At 35.0% G+C, this 18,752-nt stretch overlaps 1 protein-coding gene across 2 annotated transcripts; it reads right to left on the reverse strand.

Annotated features, from left to right (window-relative positions):
* Nucleotides 1–1,418: 1,418 nt before the first annotated feature.
* On the reverse strand, nt 1,419–15,595 carry LOC138325305 (malignant fibrous histiocytoma-amplified sequence 1 homolog). Of its 2 annotated transcripts, none has more exons than XM_069270863.1 (2): nt 15,438–15,595; nt 1,419–4,112 (listed from the first exon to the last, which is right to left on the reverse strand). In XM_069270863.1, the coding sequence occupies exon 2, from the start codon at nt 3,653–3,655 to the stop codon at nt 2,657–2,659; it is 999 nt and encodes a 332-aa protein (XP_069126964.1). In that variant the 5' UTR covers nt 3,656–4,112; nt 15,438–15,595; the 3' UTR covers nt 1,419–2,656. The 2 variants fall into 2 exon arrangements, with proteins under 2 accessions (XP_069126964.1, XP_069126965.1); XM_069270864.1 differs by lacking the exon at nt 15,438–15,595 and adding an exon at nt 12,578–13,079.
* Nucleotides 15,596–18,752: the final 3,157 nt, after the last annotated feature.

Here is an 18,752-nt window from a genome sequence, read left to right on the forward strand (position 1 = left end):
ATTCAATGACAAGGGAGATATAATAAAAGTGTTCTGTTATGTGCCAATTTGTAACAACGTTATTTATGTTATAAAAGGGAGTACTGGGGCTGATTATTGCTATTTGAACGATTTTATTGCATTCCACATACATTTCGTGATTTCTGTAGAAAGTAAGCGAGTATTCATTTTTATTAGTCATTTCAGGGCTGTGTCGTCGAACCAAATTCAGATGTCTGAAATCCACAAGTTCTAGACCAGGTCCCAGTAAATCAACAATCCTTAACTGAAACTTTTCCATAGTAACAGAAGTTCAGGAAAATGTTGAATTAGGAGATTAATAAATGTTGATGAAACTGGACCCAGGGAGAAGGTAGGTGGTTTGTCTTTAGTATTATCATCACTTTTACTATATAACCAAACTTCAACGGCCGTGTCTGATAAAACAGGACGTAAAAGCCAAACAAATCAAATGAAACATTCTTATCCACGAAGTTAATTTGCCAAACCTTTCTTAATCTTAATTTGTTTTTAGAATATCTATATGGGTTGTCCTTTAAAAAGTCCGACTAAAGAGACAAGAGATTATCGTTGTTTCTTAATCTGCATATTGAAGTGTTCACACTTTAATGGTAAGCACATTTAAAATATTCATCTTTTAAGCAGGGATAATTACATTTTGCAACAGCGATTCCCATTACTCTAATGATAACCGTGATCTGCATTATGAGCCAATAAATGCAGGCTAGACTTGGAGTAGTAATATTTATATAAATGGATGTGATTACTGACACCATGTTGGTCTGCACAGGAAAATTGACATTGTAGTTGAATGAATCATTTCGGTTTCTATTGAAAAACATAAAAATTTTGTTGTCTTTTAAATTTTTATAGGGACTATTTTTTTCACATTGAACTTGGCTGTTGAGGTTAAATGGCGGCTGAAGCTGGAAATTCAAATGTTCACTCGCATCTAAATTATGTTTTACTTGAAATAAAAAGTAAAATGTAAATATAACAATTAAAAGATTGTAAGATTGCATTTATTGGAGATATACATTAAGGGCGCTATGAATATTGTTCTGCCACCCAGATTGCAATTATATCTCCAATAAATGCAATCTAACAATCCTTTAAATTGTTAAATAAACACACACAATACAGAACACGTTTTATGTAAAGGTAAGCTCACATTTATTCGAGTTTTACATATATGTTCTTTAACAAAGTTCCCAAATGTATAAATGTTTTAAACTTATTTAATAAAATAACCAATAAATATTCGTATGGACGGATTAAGACACACATGCCTCTTGTTTTTGGTCCTGGGGCTGTACGTGACCCTCAATTCGTTGAAGATTATAAATTATATTTACTCTTGTGTAATAAACTCCATACTGCAATCGACATTTTAAGAAATAAGTCAATAAGACAATACGTTCCGATATATAGTACATCATAATGATTTATGCATGCACATAAATAACAAAATTGTGCGCAATGTTACACAGGTGACATGTCAAATACATATACATAGACATTGAGTGACTATTCCTGACGTACAGCAAACATTGAAACGGGATATACATTTCAGCTTTTACGAAATAAGTAGCTACTGAGAACACATTTCAACTATTATTTATAAGTTATGTTGCTGTAAAATATGATGACTCAACTAGAAATCTAGGGACTGATAAGAGATCTTGCGTCGTGGGGTATTTATTCAAGATTTTCTTAGATTTGATAAATTTCAATGAATCACTACCATGGTAGTTATAGAAAATACTACATAACTCTACTGAAATTAAAAATACAAAAACTACAAATGTTCCCAGGATTTATTGCAATGGCAATTTATTATACCATCTATAGTAATACTAAATCAACAAGTAACAAAGGAATGTCCTTTTTGTATTGGAATTTGGTTCGATGTAATACATCCAAAAATAAGAATTGAAAATACAAATGTAATTGATATTGTACTGTATACATTGTATGGCTATTCTGCTGTCTAAGTGCTTACAGCATGAACATCAATGTCTAATACACCGTATTAGTTTTATTACTATCTTAAATGTTTTCTTTTAAGAATCTATTTCTAGCGTCAATTTTTACTGAACGAAACTTATGCAAATGGCTATATAAGTATATTGGATTAAAAACTTTTCATTTGCTCATTGCTGAGATATAAATTGAAACAAGAAACATAATTCGGATAATAAATGTAAATAATCTGTCACCAAACAGTCTACATTTGTATAACACACGTTGTATTCAACTATCAAAGAATCATCCTTGGGTCCTTTGCTTCACAATCATTGTCAGAGTAAATGTTAGTGTGCATTCCTTTTGTATATTGTCCTGACCACTGTCCATGTTTATAAGTACACAACACTATCCATTGTAATATAACAACGTAGAGTTTTAGTGTCTCCACAAGTTGTTGATATAATGTTTCTATCTTAACGTCTCCTTTTAACACTACGGTCAGCACTGTAGGGCTCTTGGCAATATCACTAGAATATCCATCAATTGTATGCATTAGTGAATTGTGAATAGGATACTTAAACTCTCATAGGCTTAATTCCCATAATTTAAATCGCGACAGTTTTAAAACACAAATAATTTAATTTAACTTTTCCTTAAAGTATATAAAATCCATCGAATATCCTTGAAGCTAGATATCATCATCTGAATATTCATGAAGTTGCATGTTTCGTTCCCGTCGTGCTCTAGTATTCTTCCTTGTTTCTCGTCCGTTACTTGTTTTCTTGGCCTTGCCACTTCCATTTTTTGACCTACTACTGCGACTTTGACCTCGGTCACTTTCATCATCCGTTCGATGTTGTCCACCGTTCGGAACACCGTTCAGACTGTTCCGACTGGACATATCACCTCTAGAGCTGTTGAGATATTTTTCTATGGCGTCTGGTCCCATCCGACATATTTCTATCGGGGGACTGACTAGAGGATTGCCGTCTAATGTGGACGAAGTGCATCTAATGCCCCAGTCCAAATACTTGAGATTGCCGAAGGCTCGTGGCAGCTGCTTAATCAGGTTGTTACCGATCCAAAGACAATGTAAATTAGTCATATCACAAATTGTGTCTGGTAAAGCCTCAAGTCTGTTCACAAACAGCAAAAGAGTGTGTAGTTCTGTGAGGCGACTAATTTCTGCAGGGAGCACCTGTAATTTGTTATCACAAAGGTCGAGGAATTCCAGTCCTTCTATATCACAAAGTTGCATAGGGAAACCTTCAAATTCGTTGTTCGCTAGATGTAAGCTCCTCAACTTTGTGAGTTTATTGAAACCTTCCGGTAACCCACTTAAATGGTTGTTGCTTAGAGCTAGCCTTTCTATGTTCACTAGTTTCGTAATTTCAATAGGTAGTTCATCTAGTTCATTGGTGTCTAATACCAACACCTTCAAGTTGATAAGTTTGCTGACTGCGCGTGGCACGAAAGTAAGTTTGAATGTGAGACACGACTCCCTCTCCGGACTTAGGTCAAGGACTTCTAATTCACTGATGTGGAATAATGCTGGAGGGATGTTAGATAAATCTCGTCCTCTCATTTTCAACTTTTTTAATCCATAAAACAACGGATCTTCTGTTTCTATGCGCATGCGTAGTTCCCTTATATCCGAAAGTGATCGAGGTGTGTAGATGTGTGCCATGTTTAGATATATGTGTCGACTGTCAGTTGATATAGACAATTGCCTTGTAACCGTTTACCTTTACAGAGAAAAGCTAAGATCCAAACGCGTCAGTACACAGACTTAATCAAGTCTGTAACGATACCGAGAGTCATATTTCATAAGACAAGTCGAGATGCCTGTTGAAATGATTCGATTTTGATATTGATATATTACAGATAACCAGGGGCTAAATATAGCACAGACATAAAGTTTAATTGACGTTCGAGCACTCAGACTTGTTCTTCACTTATGTCGCTTATGTCCTCAATTTCCTGTGCAGACAATATCCTAAATAGATCGATGATTCTCCAAGTCGTCATTCATGGTGGAACATAGACGCTTGTTTCAAATTGAAAGTCTTGGTTCTGTGATTGTATTGTCAAGCCACACAAGTTTACGTCAGTGGTGTATGGTGTCACCGGGAGCGAGTTATGTTCTGAAAAGAGAAAAAAAATAACAAGGTCAAACGTTTGATGTAATATTTTGTCTACTTTGTAACATTGATGAACGCACTTGATAAAATAGCGTCACGTAATTAAAACATTCAAGAAATCTTAACATTGAGAATTTAATTTTCATTAATCATTCCATAAAGGGTTCAAATTAAATCTTATTTCAAAACATGTACCTTAGTCCAGTGAATGTTTTCGATTGGTCTGAATATGAGCAGTCACAGACCTTTGTATGGACATGAACTCGGTGCTATACATTTTGTTATAGTCGGTGCATTGGGTTGATTTGGGGCTGGGCCGCCGGTATATTGATTACCAAAAAAGCTGTTCACATTGTGGCGTTGTCGAGGAATGACGTAACAACTAATAAATACATAAGCTTTTTGAAATTGGATTTAGCTGTCAAGTGTATTTATCCTGCCAGTGACATTCTGGCTCGAAGTTTACGACACTCACAGTACTGTTCAGGCCTAATCGGTATTCGGTAATCCAAGGTCGGAAACCTCGCCAAACGTCGTTTGTGTCAAGTAGCTAGATAAATCTATCGCTATTGATCAATGCAATTCGTTTATAATGAAAGTTATTGTATCCATTGTGTGTTGGTAATAAAATATCAAAAAAACATTGAGAGACAGTAATGAAACAAACCTAACATTCACTCCTGTATTCCGGGTATGCTCAAATATGCCTGGCATATATTGTATTGTCTTGTCGAAGACTTGTTTGAATTAAACTAATTTTATGTCGTTGTAGTGATCAAAGAGAATGTTGCCAAATCCATTGTTTCATTTTATATAAATAAAGTGAACTGAATAATCGCTTAAGTAAATATTGCCCTTACGCGTTCAATTACTGTGTGAATTGTAAAGCTGTCAAAGCCGTTGACGTGCACACAAGGGAAATGTGACATAAAGAGAAATAGCAAGGAGATTAATAGGACAGGTAGATAATTGTATATCAAATATGGGCGGTTTGGCACGACAGTCGCTCTTCTGTTACAGCATATTATTGTGTATATTTATCTATATGTGTTTATTTTACCTAATGAACCTATAGTTCATTTATTAGCTTTCACTTTAGCTTCGAATTTCCGGTTCGTGGAATGCTGCATAGTCGCTGATTTTTCGCGGAGTTAATTTATTTAATATTGCACTTTCACTCGAAACTTTACAAAACGTAAAATAAAATGTTTTTACTAAATGTACATTTGAAGTTAAGAAGTAGTGATATTTGCATGGTATTATTACTTATATTTAAACGATGTTTTTTTTCTTTAATAAACAGTATCGTTGGCGGTAATTAATCGTTGATCTGAGTTACAAAATGTATTCAAACTGTCATTAGTGTACTTAAATAAATGTTTTCGATGCAAAGATATTTTCTTGATAGATTTAGAGCCTACTGATTTAGAGTTTTGGCAAATTTTGTCAAGATAATTTGATATACCAAAACATGAACTATTTTTGTTTCAGGATATTGATATTGTTAAACTGACATAAAACTACACAAAACTAAACCAGTATTTACACATACCGTTAAAATATATCTTTTGCAATGGTGAGTTTTTGCTTCAATAAACAATAAATTTCAATAAATATCCAAACAAATTTCATTTATACAATAAATTTTATTTAAGATTCACGTGTTTTATCCTTTTCTTTTACACGTACATTTCTAGAGTTATTTTCGGCTATTGTTTTAGGTTTCTAATATACATATGGATTTAATTGGAAATTATAAATGTGCAAATGAAATAACAAATATGTCTTTGGTGTTATTTGTCTTACTTGCCAATTAAAGAGAAACAGGAATTATTTATTCATATCACTTCGGCACCAAATCAATACGAAACTATGGATACGTCAATCTAATTAAAATGTTGTTCCACCAAAGGGAAATGCAACTCCATTATTTGTCCTACTTAATTGCTAATTAAAGCGAGGCCCACAACAATTCCATTAACCATTACCATTCCCACTTATATACGAAACTACGGCTATGCCAATTCTCATTAAATTTAGACATGTTATTTCCGCTCTGCCATGATATTTCCACCATACAGACAAATAACATGAATTGTATTGAAGGGACGAACAATATCCACACAGGATATTAGCCCATGTAGACCTAATACTGCACTTCATGTTTTATTTAGCATCCTACAGGTATGATAGAGAGGCAGATTTCTGATATAATAACGGTGATGTCAACTACATCTTTCATTTTTTAATGAAGACCAATATCCAATAACATTGAGATGAAAGGGAGATTCCATATTGATGTTGTTTATCAACAAATATAAAGTGAAAAACGACCTGTCAACAGTGTTAGCATATTTATAGTTGTGTATTCACTATTGATAACGGTTTGACGGCTCCGTCTCGTTGCTAGGGAGATTGGCAATGCGGCAAATGTAAATGAAATACGATGTATATTGTACTTTAAACTTTGGAAACACCCTATTTAAACAAAATCACTATACAATACAGTGCATTGAGCATAGTGATATAGGGAAATAATGTGAATCATTGCCATATCAATTTATTACGAGGACCATAAAGAACACACATGGGAACCCACGCAGTGTCTATAAATACCATTGTAATAAAATAGTTTCATTTCCTATGAAGGATTTAACGCATTAATGAATTCAGTATTTTGACTATGACGCTTCCAAAACGTTGAAAGCTTCATTCTGATTGGTCAAAAGTTCCGCAACGTAGTGTAGGCCGGTTACGTGGGAAACAGACGATGCATAGAGAAAATCTAAGATGAAATGGTAAAAATTAGAAACCAATAATATAAGTGACGTCATATAGGGCAATGACGTCATAACATGAGTCGACTATGCATGGCGGATAAAAATCATTGGTTTCCTAAAATTATTAAATTATAGAAAGTAGAGGCCCGAAGACGTCATCGGGGATTCGACTACCACCCAACAGAGGCTTCATGGATGATCTGACAGTGACTACAACAACACATGTCAAGGCCCGGTGGATACTAACTGCACTGGAGGAGACTGTGGAATGGGCAAAATGAAATTCAAACCCAGGGAGTCACGGAGCATGATCATCAAGAGAGGCAGGGTCACGGAGAAATTCACGATGCTTAATAAGGGCGAAGAGATTCCCTCAATCGTCAACAACACAATCAAGTGTCTGGGAAAGTGGTTCGATGCTGGCTTAAATGACCCTAACAACATCAGGAGGCTGCAAGGACAGGTGAAAGAAGAAGGACTAAGAACGATCGACAGGCCAGGACTTCCAGGGAAATTCAAGGCGTGGGTCTTCCAGTACGGACTTCTACCTCGTCTGACGTGGCCGCTCACATTGTATGAGGTTACCATAACGACAGTAGAGGCACTGGAAAGAACCATCAGCAAGTTCCTGCGCAGATGGCTAGGAGTACCACCAAGCTTCACGAGCGTTGGCCTGTACAGCTCATCAGCCAAACTACAGCTCCCAATTTCATCACTGGTTGATGAGTTCAAGGTGGCTAAGGCAAGACAGGTGATGACTGTGAGGGTCTCAGAATACGATAAGATCAGACATAGAGACGAGAACGGGGAGGAAATGGTCTGCAAGCACCACAGTAGAAGCAGCTGAGAGCCGCCTGATACATCAAGACATCGGTGGTACAACGTGCGTAGGACGCCAGGGACTGGGTTAACGTCATGTGCAGCGCTGGGGGACATCAGATAAAGCCGGCAAGAGGAAGATGGTACAGAACAACATCAGGAAAATGGAAGAGGAAATCAGGAAGGCCATAGTGGTGGAGATGGGAGCTCAGGGAGCATGGACGAGGTGGGGAACTACAGACAGAAGACTGTCTTGGTCGGACATCTGGCGTATGGAACCCTACCGAATCCAGTTCCTGCTGAGGTCAGTTTAGGACGCCTGCTGAGGTCAGTTTCCCTCGCCTACTAACCTCCATAGATGGGACTTGACTGAGACTCCAGACTGTCCATTGTGCAACCGACCAGGGAACCTTGCGCATGTACTATCAGGATGCAATGTCGCCCTTACGGAAGGACGCTATAGATGGCGCCATGAAAAGGTGCTAAAGGAACTGGCTGACATCCTGGAGAGGGAGAGGATTAAGAAGCGGAAGCTTGCTAAGGGTTGTACATTCAACAACTTTGTACGAGGCGGGGAGGGAGGACACACTTCTTCAACTGTTCACCAGGGGGTATCCTTGACGGCGCACAGAACTGGGAGATGAGGGTCGATTTAGACACGAGACTGGTATTCCCCGACATCATCCAGAAAAAACTGCGTCCAGATATCCTCATATGGTCAACGCAGGGAAAGAAGATGGTCCTGATGGAATTGACAGTTCCATGGGAAGAAAGATGTGAGGAGGCATTTGAGCGAAGAAGGGGAAGTATGAAGAATTTAGAGGAGACATCAGGGCCCTAGGGTTGAGTGTTTTCCTAGTGGAGATCGGATGCAGAGGATTTCCTACACATTCAACATGGAGAATGTTTGCAGTACTGGGTGTGAAGGGCAGAGACAGGAAAGCAGCAGTGGACCGACTGTCAAGAATAGCAGAGAAGTCATCCAGCTGGTTGTGGTGGAGACGACAAGACATGAGCTGGAAGCTATCAACAGACGGGCAGTGATTGGGCCAATCACTGTCGATTCGCCATCTTGAAGACGTTTCAGATTAGGAGTCGAAACGTTTAGGGAGAGATGGACCTGGCTGATGACGTCTGTGGAGCTGAAATCCAGGGATTGTATTTAGGTAATATTATGTTAGTTGACATTTGTTCTTCAAATTAATTTATGTTCCTTTTATATGAGTTTATTTTCGAGATTAGTTTTAACCATACAAAAAAATTATGTTCTACCATTAGCGCAGATTTATTGACTACAGGTGTTCGTAGTTTGATATAAGAAGCCGGATTTGCTGTATTGCTTCTAATACCCTAGACCACTGGGGGTATTATTAACGACGTCATGCCAAGGCCGATGTATTAATGATCCAACCGCGTTGGAGCAGATACAGGAAACCAAAGCGACAATAAAGGAGAATAGATAATGTCTGTAGTCAACAGAAAGCACAGGGGTTGGTTTAAAAACGATTTATCATAGCTTTTCCGTGTTTATTATATGTTGGGTTGTAATTGGCACCAACGTATTATAATCTACACTACACGCACCTGCGACAGAATATACAGATACGTTCGTTGACAGAGTGGCAACACTCTTTACCTACTTCGGGTGAGGAGACATGTATCTTCAATGCACACATGTAACCTTTGAGAAGGACTTAAAAGCATGACGAAAATCAATTTTGAAGTATTTCTAAATTTCATTTGAAATTATCGTTTATATTTTGATACCACATCATTACAACCCAGTGCTATGAGATGATAATAAAGGCAACATGATAGGTTACTACAAAGTGTATATATTTATAGATTATACAACACTACTACGAAATGTCACTGTTCAAAGCCTGGGTTTGATTGATGTTGTAATCAGTCGGGTGCTACCAGTATGTCCCTGGGGTTTGTAATGCAGGGTTTTACTGGCTTACCGACTAATGTCAGACTAGACTGGCATTTACATATGGATTTATCGATTTACGCAGCCTTTATAAAATTCAACAACGAACAATACGTTTGTCAGAACACAATAACATAGGAAACAACTGTAAGGATCACATTCGATATTATGAGAATCCTTATGAAAGCTCCAGAAAGAATCCAAAACTAAATCAAATCTTTTCTTCTACCATACTGATCTACTAAGAATAATATGTCATATACATGTATTACTTTGCCTTTATATTTCCCTTGTATTTACCAATAGTCTAGCCTAAACACGCAAAGACAACGTTTCTTCTAATTAAAAAACAACACTAAATTGTACGAATAATTGTTTTTTTCCGGAATAAAATCAAAGGCACATTAACAAGTTATTAGTATAATTGGAATCTTCAGTTTGCAGAAGATAATTTCTTCACTTTTTCAAGTTTTACATGTTTGTTTTGAAATATGACAACAAAGTGTTTTTGTATTACTATCTTTATCTGTGGCTCTATAGCAAGCACACGTTTTATGCAATCCATACATGTATGTAATACATGAGGACTTTATAATAAGGTTACCAAATAACCTTTTTTGATTTTGACGTGTCGGTACAAAATCTGTCAATACCATGTCAGAAGGACTCACCAATCTGAACACAATTGAATGACTATAGACCTGCAAGTTTATGGTTTATAATAATGTGGTAATACTGTGGTGTATGTCTCATTACAGAATATGAAACGTTCGTTGTGTAGAACCTTTCTTTGTTTTCGTAGTTGCTATGTAAAAATGAAAATAAAATCGAAATTTGTTTTATACATTATTGTAATTATTTTTTACGAATAATAGCCATGACTATAGTTACTCATGAAATAATCTGAACGTTCAAAACCACGAATGAATGAAAGAATACATTGACACTTGTTGTCATGCAGTAAGCTTGAGAGCACCGAGACACGATGACATCATATCGTCTGTAATACATGTACCAATAATAACATTTTATGGTGGATAGCATGGAGATGTTAGAATATCGTCTGTAATACAAATTATTTTACGAAGGATGAGATAAATATACTAGAGCATCGTATGCAATACAAATTATTTTACGGAGGACATGAGTTGGCCATGAAATAAACAAGTACAGTATGTGACTTAGTTGAAACGTTACTCGTTGATTACTTGAAACAAACGAGAATTTGCGGGAGGAATAATAGGAAATGGATAAAATGTTAATAAGTTTTAGTTCAAACACAGTAATAAGGACATTCGTGTTATTTGAGCAGAAAATAACGGATGTAATTGTTTACTCGATAGCTCACAAATTGGACTTTCGTGTACCACCAATGCGTGTAAGCTTTATGGCATTTGTTCAAACTAGGTAATATAGTCTCATTTGTGCCAAATCATCGATAAAATTTTTACCGTTTGTAATGCAGGTAAAAGTGACATAGGAGTCACCTGGTGGACACCGTATTGTCAAAATAATTAATATTAACTTACAAATAATCTACTGTAACTTAAGGTATTTTGTGGTGACTTAAGTGGGTATTTTTATGCCATACAGTTGTAATTCTTTATAACTCGTACTTTGTTGCGGCGATTTATTTTCACTATTTCAACTCCGAGTCACGGGAAGTTTAATGGGACGACAAACGAGTCGATTGACAGGTTTTGGCTTATTGTGTTTTAATGTTTGGGGAACACTACAATGAGAGATTTATATAGATTCTGTAAATGTTTCACTCCGCATTGGTCTCGTCGAGATACGGGGTAATATATTACTGATGTGGTTAAGTAGTAATATAGGGTGTTTATTGAAAGTATTGACCCCACATTTACAGGTCTTATTGGTCTAATAGGTCTGATTACAGGAATGTTTAACTTTAAATTATAAATTCAATTTCATATTTATTTGTAAACACTAATTAACGGCTAATTAATCCAACTTTAAAAATAACGAATATGTATTTTTAGCATGGTCCAGTTCTTGGGTTGTTGACAATATGATAATCGATGTATGTGTTCATAATTTAAGACACGGTGGAAGTATTGCATACATAATTACACATTTCTTACAGTACAATATAATATCATTTCCCCACAATCCTGAAACAAGCAGACATTTAGACAATTTTTCAATATATTTTCATGCACCAGATAATCATGATAAATTTGCTTCTAACAATTTTTATATCCATAATCATAGACAATAGAAAATAGAGGATTTATTATTTTAACTCTGAACATACTGTACTTATATTCAAGGTCATGTGCACAAGTGAGTTTCATACATTAAGACAATTTTATCTTAGGTTCTCTCTAGAATGATATGTTGCGTCCACTTCGTAAATCATAACTATATATGGTTATGATATACCTCTCATTTAGAGCGTAAGTATTGTATCGAGGTCCAGAGTTCGATCCCTTACGGGAACAGTGATTAAATTAAAGTAAAGTATGTGTTTCGCTATATAAATGATTTTATAAGGCGAGTTTCATTTCACACAGAACATCATTACCGTAATTCGCTGAGGCGTTCATAACCATAACCATGAATAACTGCTATAGGAAACTCATAACCTATAAACGATGTCACTGAGTAATTCCAAAGATCACTTTGAACATATTCACTTGGAATTGTCTAACTCTAACAATAGATAAGAATTTTCAGTAGAAATTTCCTAAAACATCATTTAGAAACCTCTTTATAATGATTTTGATAGGAGTGACGTAACATCAATATGAACAAGTTTACATTATGTGTTCTAATCTTACAATCTATTACGATTTCTTACTGTACACACATTATAGACACAATTTTGCTAACACGACAACCATGGTGAAGAAGAAAAAAAATTAAGAAAAAGAAGAAGTGGCTTGTCAAAGTCTGTCCTATCGATAACTTACCGAAGTGGGAGATCCATATAGTACACTATCCATGTGTTATCACTACCGCACCTGAGATAGCTGTCCAAGTACCTACTACTATATGTCTACCATATAGATAGTTGTCGGGTGTTGCTACACAATGAATATTTAATAAAACTGTCGTTTTAGCAGATCTATTCCAGACGAGATATAGTAGTTTGCGTGTGTTGACACTGACAGGGAGAAGTGTTCCTCTGTGATACACCGTACGGCTACTGTCCCGGATCTGGTGGCCTATCTCGGATCCAGGTATTATAATTAATCCAATAACTTTGGGAACAATCCCACATACACTATGTAAACAGCCGTACGGTTGGTTGTGTGTGTCCGTCACATCACTCGCTGTCACGGCTGGTCCTATATACCAATAATGCTTCGTTATAACTTATCGAGCGTGTTGAAAGTTGATTGACAGTGAAATTTGATTTCAATAGCGAACTTGTCAAATCCAATAGCGTTAGTCAACGAACCATGAAATTGACTCGTCTATAAGTAACATATGTAAAACCGAAGGCGGCTTAATCACTGTCGTCTGCCATTAAATGTCTGTCAATACTTGCTTTCACGGCAGAGTGAAACATTGATTGATATTCTACCCTAAACTTCACTGCATAAACGGTATGCCAATACACAGCAATGACATGTGAATGGAATAGGTAGTCCGCTTATCTGACAGAATCTTGTTGTTTTTAATATTTAGTGTCCCTTTCACACATTTAGGTATAATATTGAAGTATTTGGATCATATGAGGGACATAGGGGAACAACACCCCATTGCTTAGGCTTTGAGCTGTTGTTAATTGAAGTAGATATATATTTTTAAACACCAAAGTTAGTGATTCGGAAACTTCCCAGTTTGTAAGATATTCACGATGATATTTTCACAGTTATGATGGAAATTAATTTGCTCGTAACAATAAGCCATGCAATGATGAAGATGAATGAATTTGATATGAAGCCTATTTTTTTTTAAATTTTGCCCAATAAAATAGGCGGCCATGGGACACATTTTCAAAGTTAAATAAATTTAATTCACCCTACAGATGTCAGTAGAATCTAATGTAAAGACGACATACCTCATCAGTTCGTCTGAAGAACGGTAAAGGTAATCAGAGACTTAGATATAATATTATATTATATCTAAGTCTCTGAGATAATCAAACATTTTTTCTGGACTACTAAATTTCGCGATTTCAGTTTCAAAACAAGTTTGCTGAGATTAATGTTAGAGATTAAGACACTAAAATAAGATATTTTACCCAGTGAAAGTCAGCCCGATTTTCACTCCGGGACTTAACTTACGGATTTACCTTGAAGGTCAGTTGGTTTTCGGTAATAACGAAGGCTAAATGACGATAATATCGATGATAAGATGTGAACCAAACAAAACACTAAGCTGTCTATCTAATATCGCGTTTTACATGTTACCTTACATGACTGTAGGAGATAAGTGACCATTTTAATGGAAATCATACAAAAACATCAAAGCTAATTTACGTTGATTTTAATGCTATTTGATTAATGCCTATATGACAATTCGTTTTTCTTGTCAAATTATCAAGGTATCAGAACTCATTTTGTGTTTGGTGTTTCGACAAAAAAAACCCATTGAAGTGATAATTGGATATCATCTGCTATATTAACCTCTGATTCATGTTTTAACACATCTACCAACGTTAATTAAAACATTAATTATTATCTATATGGGAGTTAGTTTTAAAGCATACTTTACAATTATGCTTTAGACATTCTTTACTGTATGTCGGGTGCCCAATGTTATTCCTATACATTGACACCTTCCGTTAATGTCCAAAGTAAACCTGTTAAACTCCGCCAGGTACTCAGCTGTGGTGATTTAAACGACAGGGATTGTTTGATGAGATGGACTGTGTACAATCAACCTTTTAGGGACATTTAGATAAAGTAGGACAGGTTTGATTTGTAATCGATCTATTATCGCACATTTATATATAGTAGCCCGAGTTTACCTAATGTATTTATACCGTTGACTTTATGACCCCCTAAGGTCAAGAACAAATATTTTTTGTGATTCCGAAAGTTAATTACTAATAATGGTAAACAACCAGCGAAGTAATAGTAGATGACGGTAAACAAAATCGCAAATTCAAGTACAAACAGATAAATCCAAGGAAATACATCTCAGGTTGTAGTTTTGCATGAACAAATTCGAAAATAAAAAGGTCAAAGTGTCTTAAAGATGTTCTACCAACTACAGAGCACTAGCAATATTTATCATTTAGATAATAATTGATGCTTCATCGCATACACATATATATATATGTGTCTAATTAACACAAAATACATATAAAATAGGTTGTTTTGCTTTATTTGTTCCAGCGCAATCAGTACCTCTTCCGTATAGGACAAAGAGTTATAGATACTTTTATTCTGATGTAAAATAAGAAGCTCAATCGCTTCAATGATGTTAATAGTGTAAAAGATACAAATACGTCTGTTCCTTACCATATGACGGTGGTGAAACGCTTTAAATATGAGCCAAGGTTGTGCAAGTCACATTGTGAATTAACTGAAACTGTAGCTAGTTAAATCATGTTTCTGGTTGATATATGTATAGAGTATTGAATTAGATAATATCAACGTTGATGCTAGAAGAAATGGATTTACGTTTGACATGATGTGATCAGAGGGACACATACATTTCTAAACTAACATGCACACGCAATATAGTCATGATAAATTACATTTTATAATTCATTCAAGTTACAGATAAGAAATATATATACCATACATAGGTAAAATGAAACTAGGAACAGCGATCATCTGTGTGGTAGTGCGATATATATATAAGAAAACTTACCCGAAAGAGTAAAAAAGCCATCTTGAAAAGTATCCTTGTGGTAGATTCATTTGATTACCGCAAACATTAATCTTCAATCCTTGAACGAGCTGTACAAAGTGAAGTAATGTGATATAATAAATAGGTGTCGGCTCCCGTGAGGAACACACAGGTTTGCGATAATAATGTTATTTACTCTACACTTCATAGGGATTATAAGCTTATGTGAAGTCACACATACCTACGTCTTTGACCATCCCGCCCTCTGTATGTTTTAATCGTCCATGAGCCGTAGTGCACGTTGTTGACGTTGTTTACAGCTTATTTATGACCGAGACATGTGTAAGGTGGCGTAATATTGGGATATAGAACTATAACGTGTGTATGTGTGTTAAAAATAATAAAAAAACAGAAGGATTTCGTATTAGTAATATCCGAATAGATCTAGCACACGAAACAGTAAGCTACATTTTATAGCGTATAAAATGTTTTTTTTTTTTTTTTTTTTTTATCATCTTAAATACCACATTACACAATTATATCTTGTATCTTAAAGTGTTACCGGCTTCAATTACCTTTTTGAATATTTTTGCAACCAGACTTACTTTTGCTTGATTTCCTGGCCGCAGTAGATCGGGAACGTAGATTTGGCAGCGTGGAATTATTAATTAAAATTATCTTTCGTTTGATATTAATTTTCCGAGTTAGAACCAACACACATATATCCAATTAGCACAAAGCTATCCACCAACAGGACCTCCTCGTATATAGTTATCATTTTTAATTTGAAGTGAACTTTTCCATTTCGATCTTTCGATTTCCGATTTAATGTTTTCGACTTTTGAAGATTTTCGAGGTTGAGATATAACGTTTTACTTCTTATCTCACATTTTCATCTTACATTCAATGAGGGACATTCTTTAAGAAGGAAGCTCGGATGTAATTAGTTATTTGTCAATAGTATCTGTCATGTACCATTGATTCCGTGTACTGATGAACAGCTGACAGAGCTGTACTAATTGGCCGTTTAGACATTTCTACACGTTCTCTATTTACACACAAAATTACGTACCATGGTATATACTAAAGCAAACATGAGTTTGCTTACTGTTTGCTTACTATTTGAATATCCTATATTATAATATTTGAACATCAGTTAAATCGGTTTAATTATGCTCATGACAAATTTACAGTGAAGATCGATTCTCCTATTTTGAAGAATTTTGATGTCCTATGCAAACATTGCGTATACCAGGCTGCAAAACAGGTCATAGTTACTATTTGCAATGCATACTAAAGTACATTAATTTCTTATTAAACTGTATTAGAATGAAATTTACAAGTTATATATTCTTGAGATTCTTTATCGTTTTATTCTTAAATAGCATGCATCTTATAAAAATAAGGAGAGATTCCAGGTATCTAACACTTTTGTACCACGATATTTATGTTGTACTTGTTAATTATAAAGAGCAACTAAATAAAGACATCGACGTTAGTGTAGATCTAGAAGACCACATTCTCCTATCACATTACACTGACTACAGGCAAGCAGTCGTCTAGACATTTCACAAACGATGAGCGTTATTGATGTCAATAAACATTGTAATATTGCATATTTAGAGATTGCAAATCTAATCCCTATGTATCACGGCCTGTACTGGCATTGATATTATGATGATTACATGCGATGATAATCATTTAACTTTAACATAGAGAACTGTCCTTAACATCTATGGAACTGCCCTTAACTTCAAAGTTCTACTTTCAAGTTAATAAATTTCTTTAAAATTCAGGAATGTTGATGTAACTGGGGACAGACTTTGATTTATGCAACAGAGTAAAAGTAAGAGTGCACAAAAACTGCAATTATAAGGGAACAATCTTTAAATTCATAATATTCGCAGCACACATCTAGTTTTTCTTGTGCATACAATATTTGTTCTCCTCAAACTAATCGTAATTAAAAATTTCACTCTGTTGCGTAAAAAGACTTTTTGTATACCTGCGTTGTAAAGTAACAACAAATTAACTAGTTTAGTTTATTGTAAAGAAATAATTCTAAGAGATAAGCTTTATATATATATCTTTCATATCCTTGATCAAAATGGTATTAACGCATATTTTATAGTTTACTCAAGGTTTAACTTCAATACTTTTATGTTATGGATTTACTCAAGGTTTAACTTCAATACTTTTATGTTATGGAGATACATGTATACCACAAAAATCTTCTATAGTGTACTATGAATAAACCGTGAAGCGGTTTATGATGAGAGCATTGCCAGATTTAAACCAATGAAATTGTTCATTAAAAGCAAAATTTGATTTTACTATCAAGAAGAAAAAACGAAATAATTTTTCTAAGAATAAAAATTGAGAATGTAAATACATGTATACGGGAATCAATCTTTAAGTATGAATGTATGGAAACCATTCCATCTAAATATATCGCCACTAAAACGTATTTTATATTTTGGCCATTGCACATTTAATTGAAATCCATTAACCACTAAATGTGTTTACTTAAAATCAAAATGTTAATTGTAGTATATAAAACCTTTAACTGTCACTGATTGAGGGGGCTTTCATCAGAGTACAGAACCACTCTGATTAAAATGTCAAACCTCACATTAAAGCAGGTACTCATTCTAACGTATCATGGACTTAATTCCAAAGGTAAATCCAGTTAGATGTTTAAATCATTCGGGACGGCAGTATTAGACTAATATTTATATTGGTAACCCGCTATTTCGTTAGACGCGAGGGCGGAGTAAATTATAGCATACCTTATATCGCCAGCTGTGTGAACTAAGTCTTTTAAACAAGCTCCTGAATGACGTATTAATAGTTTTAAATGGTGTGCAGACTTTGATCTTAATCAGTTTGCTGAACATATAATCATTTTAATGTTATTTGATTAGAAAATTGAATCTCTTATGTAAACTAACGCTACAGAATGTATAAGGTTGACAGACTGTTTATGTATAAGCATGCCTGTTTAGATAACATAAAGTGCACTGTGTTCAATATTTTGACTATTACAATTGGTTCATTTGATCACATGACTTGAAATTGTTACCTTTGCTTTGTTAACTTTGTCTCGACACCATGGTTAGTTATTCGCTAATTGCAGCGCGTTTTGAAACTACTGAATTGGATATATAGGTAGAACGTAGTACACAATAGTTTCAATGTAATAAGTTAAGCTATCAAACATATCTTGGTTAAAAAAATTATCAATCGAAGTTACAATCTATTATTTCCTATCTAAATATTTTAGCTATGTCTAATAATTTGTATGATTTATTTGTTAAAATTGAACTTAATTCACTT

This window comes from Argopecten irradians, chromosome 6 (genome assembly GCF_041381155.1).
Source record: "Argopecten irradians isolate NY chromosome 6, Ai_NY, whole genome shotgun sequence".
NCBI classification, from domain to species: Eukaryota; Metazoa; Mollusca; class Bivalvia; order Pectinida; family Pectinidae; genus Argopecten; species Argopecten irradians.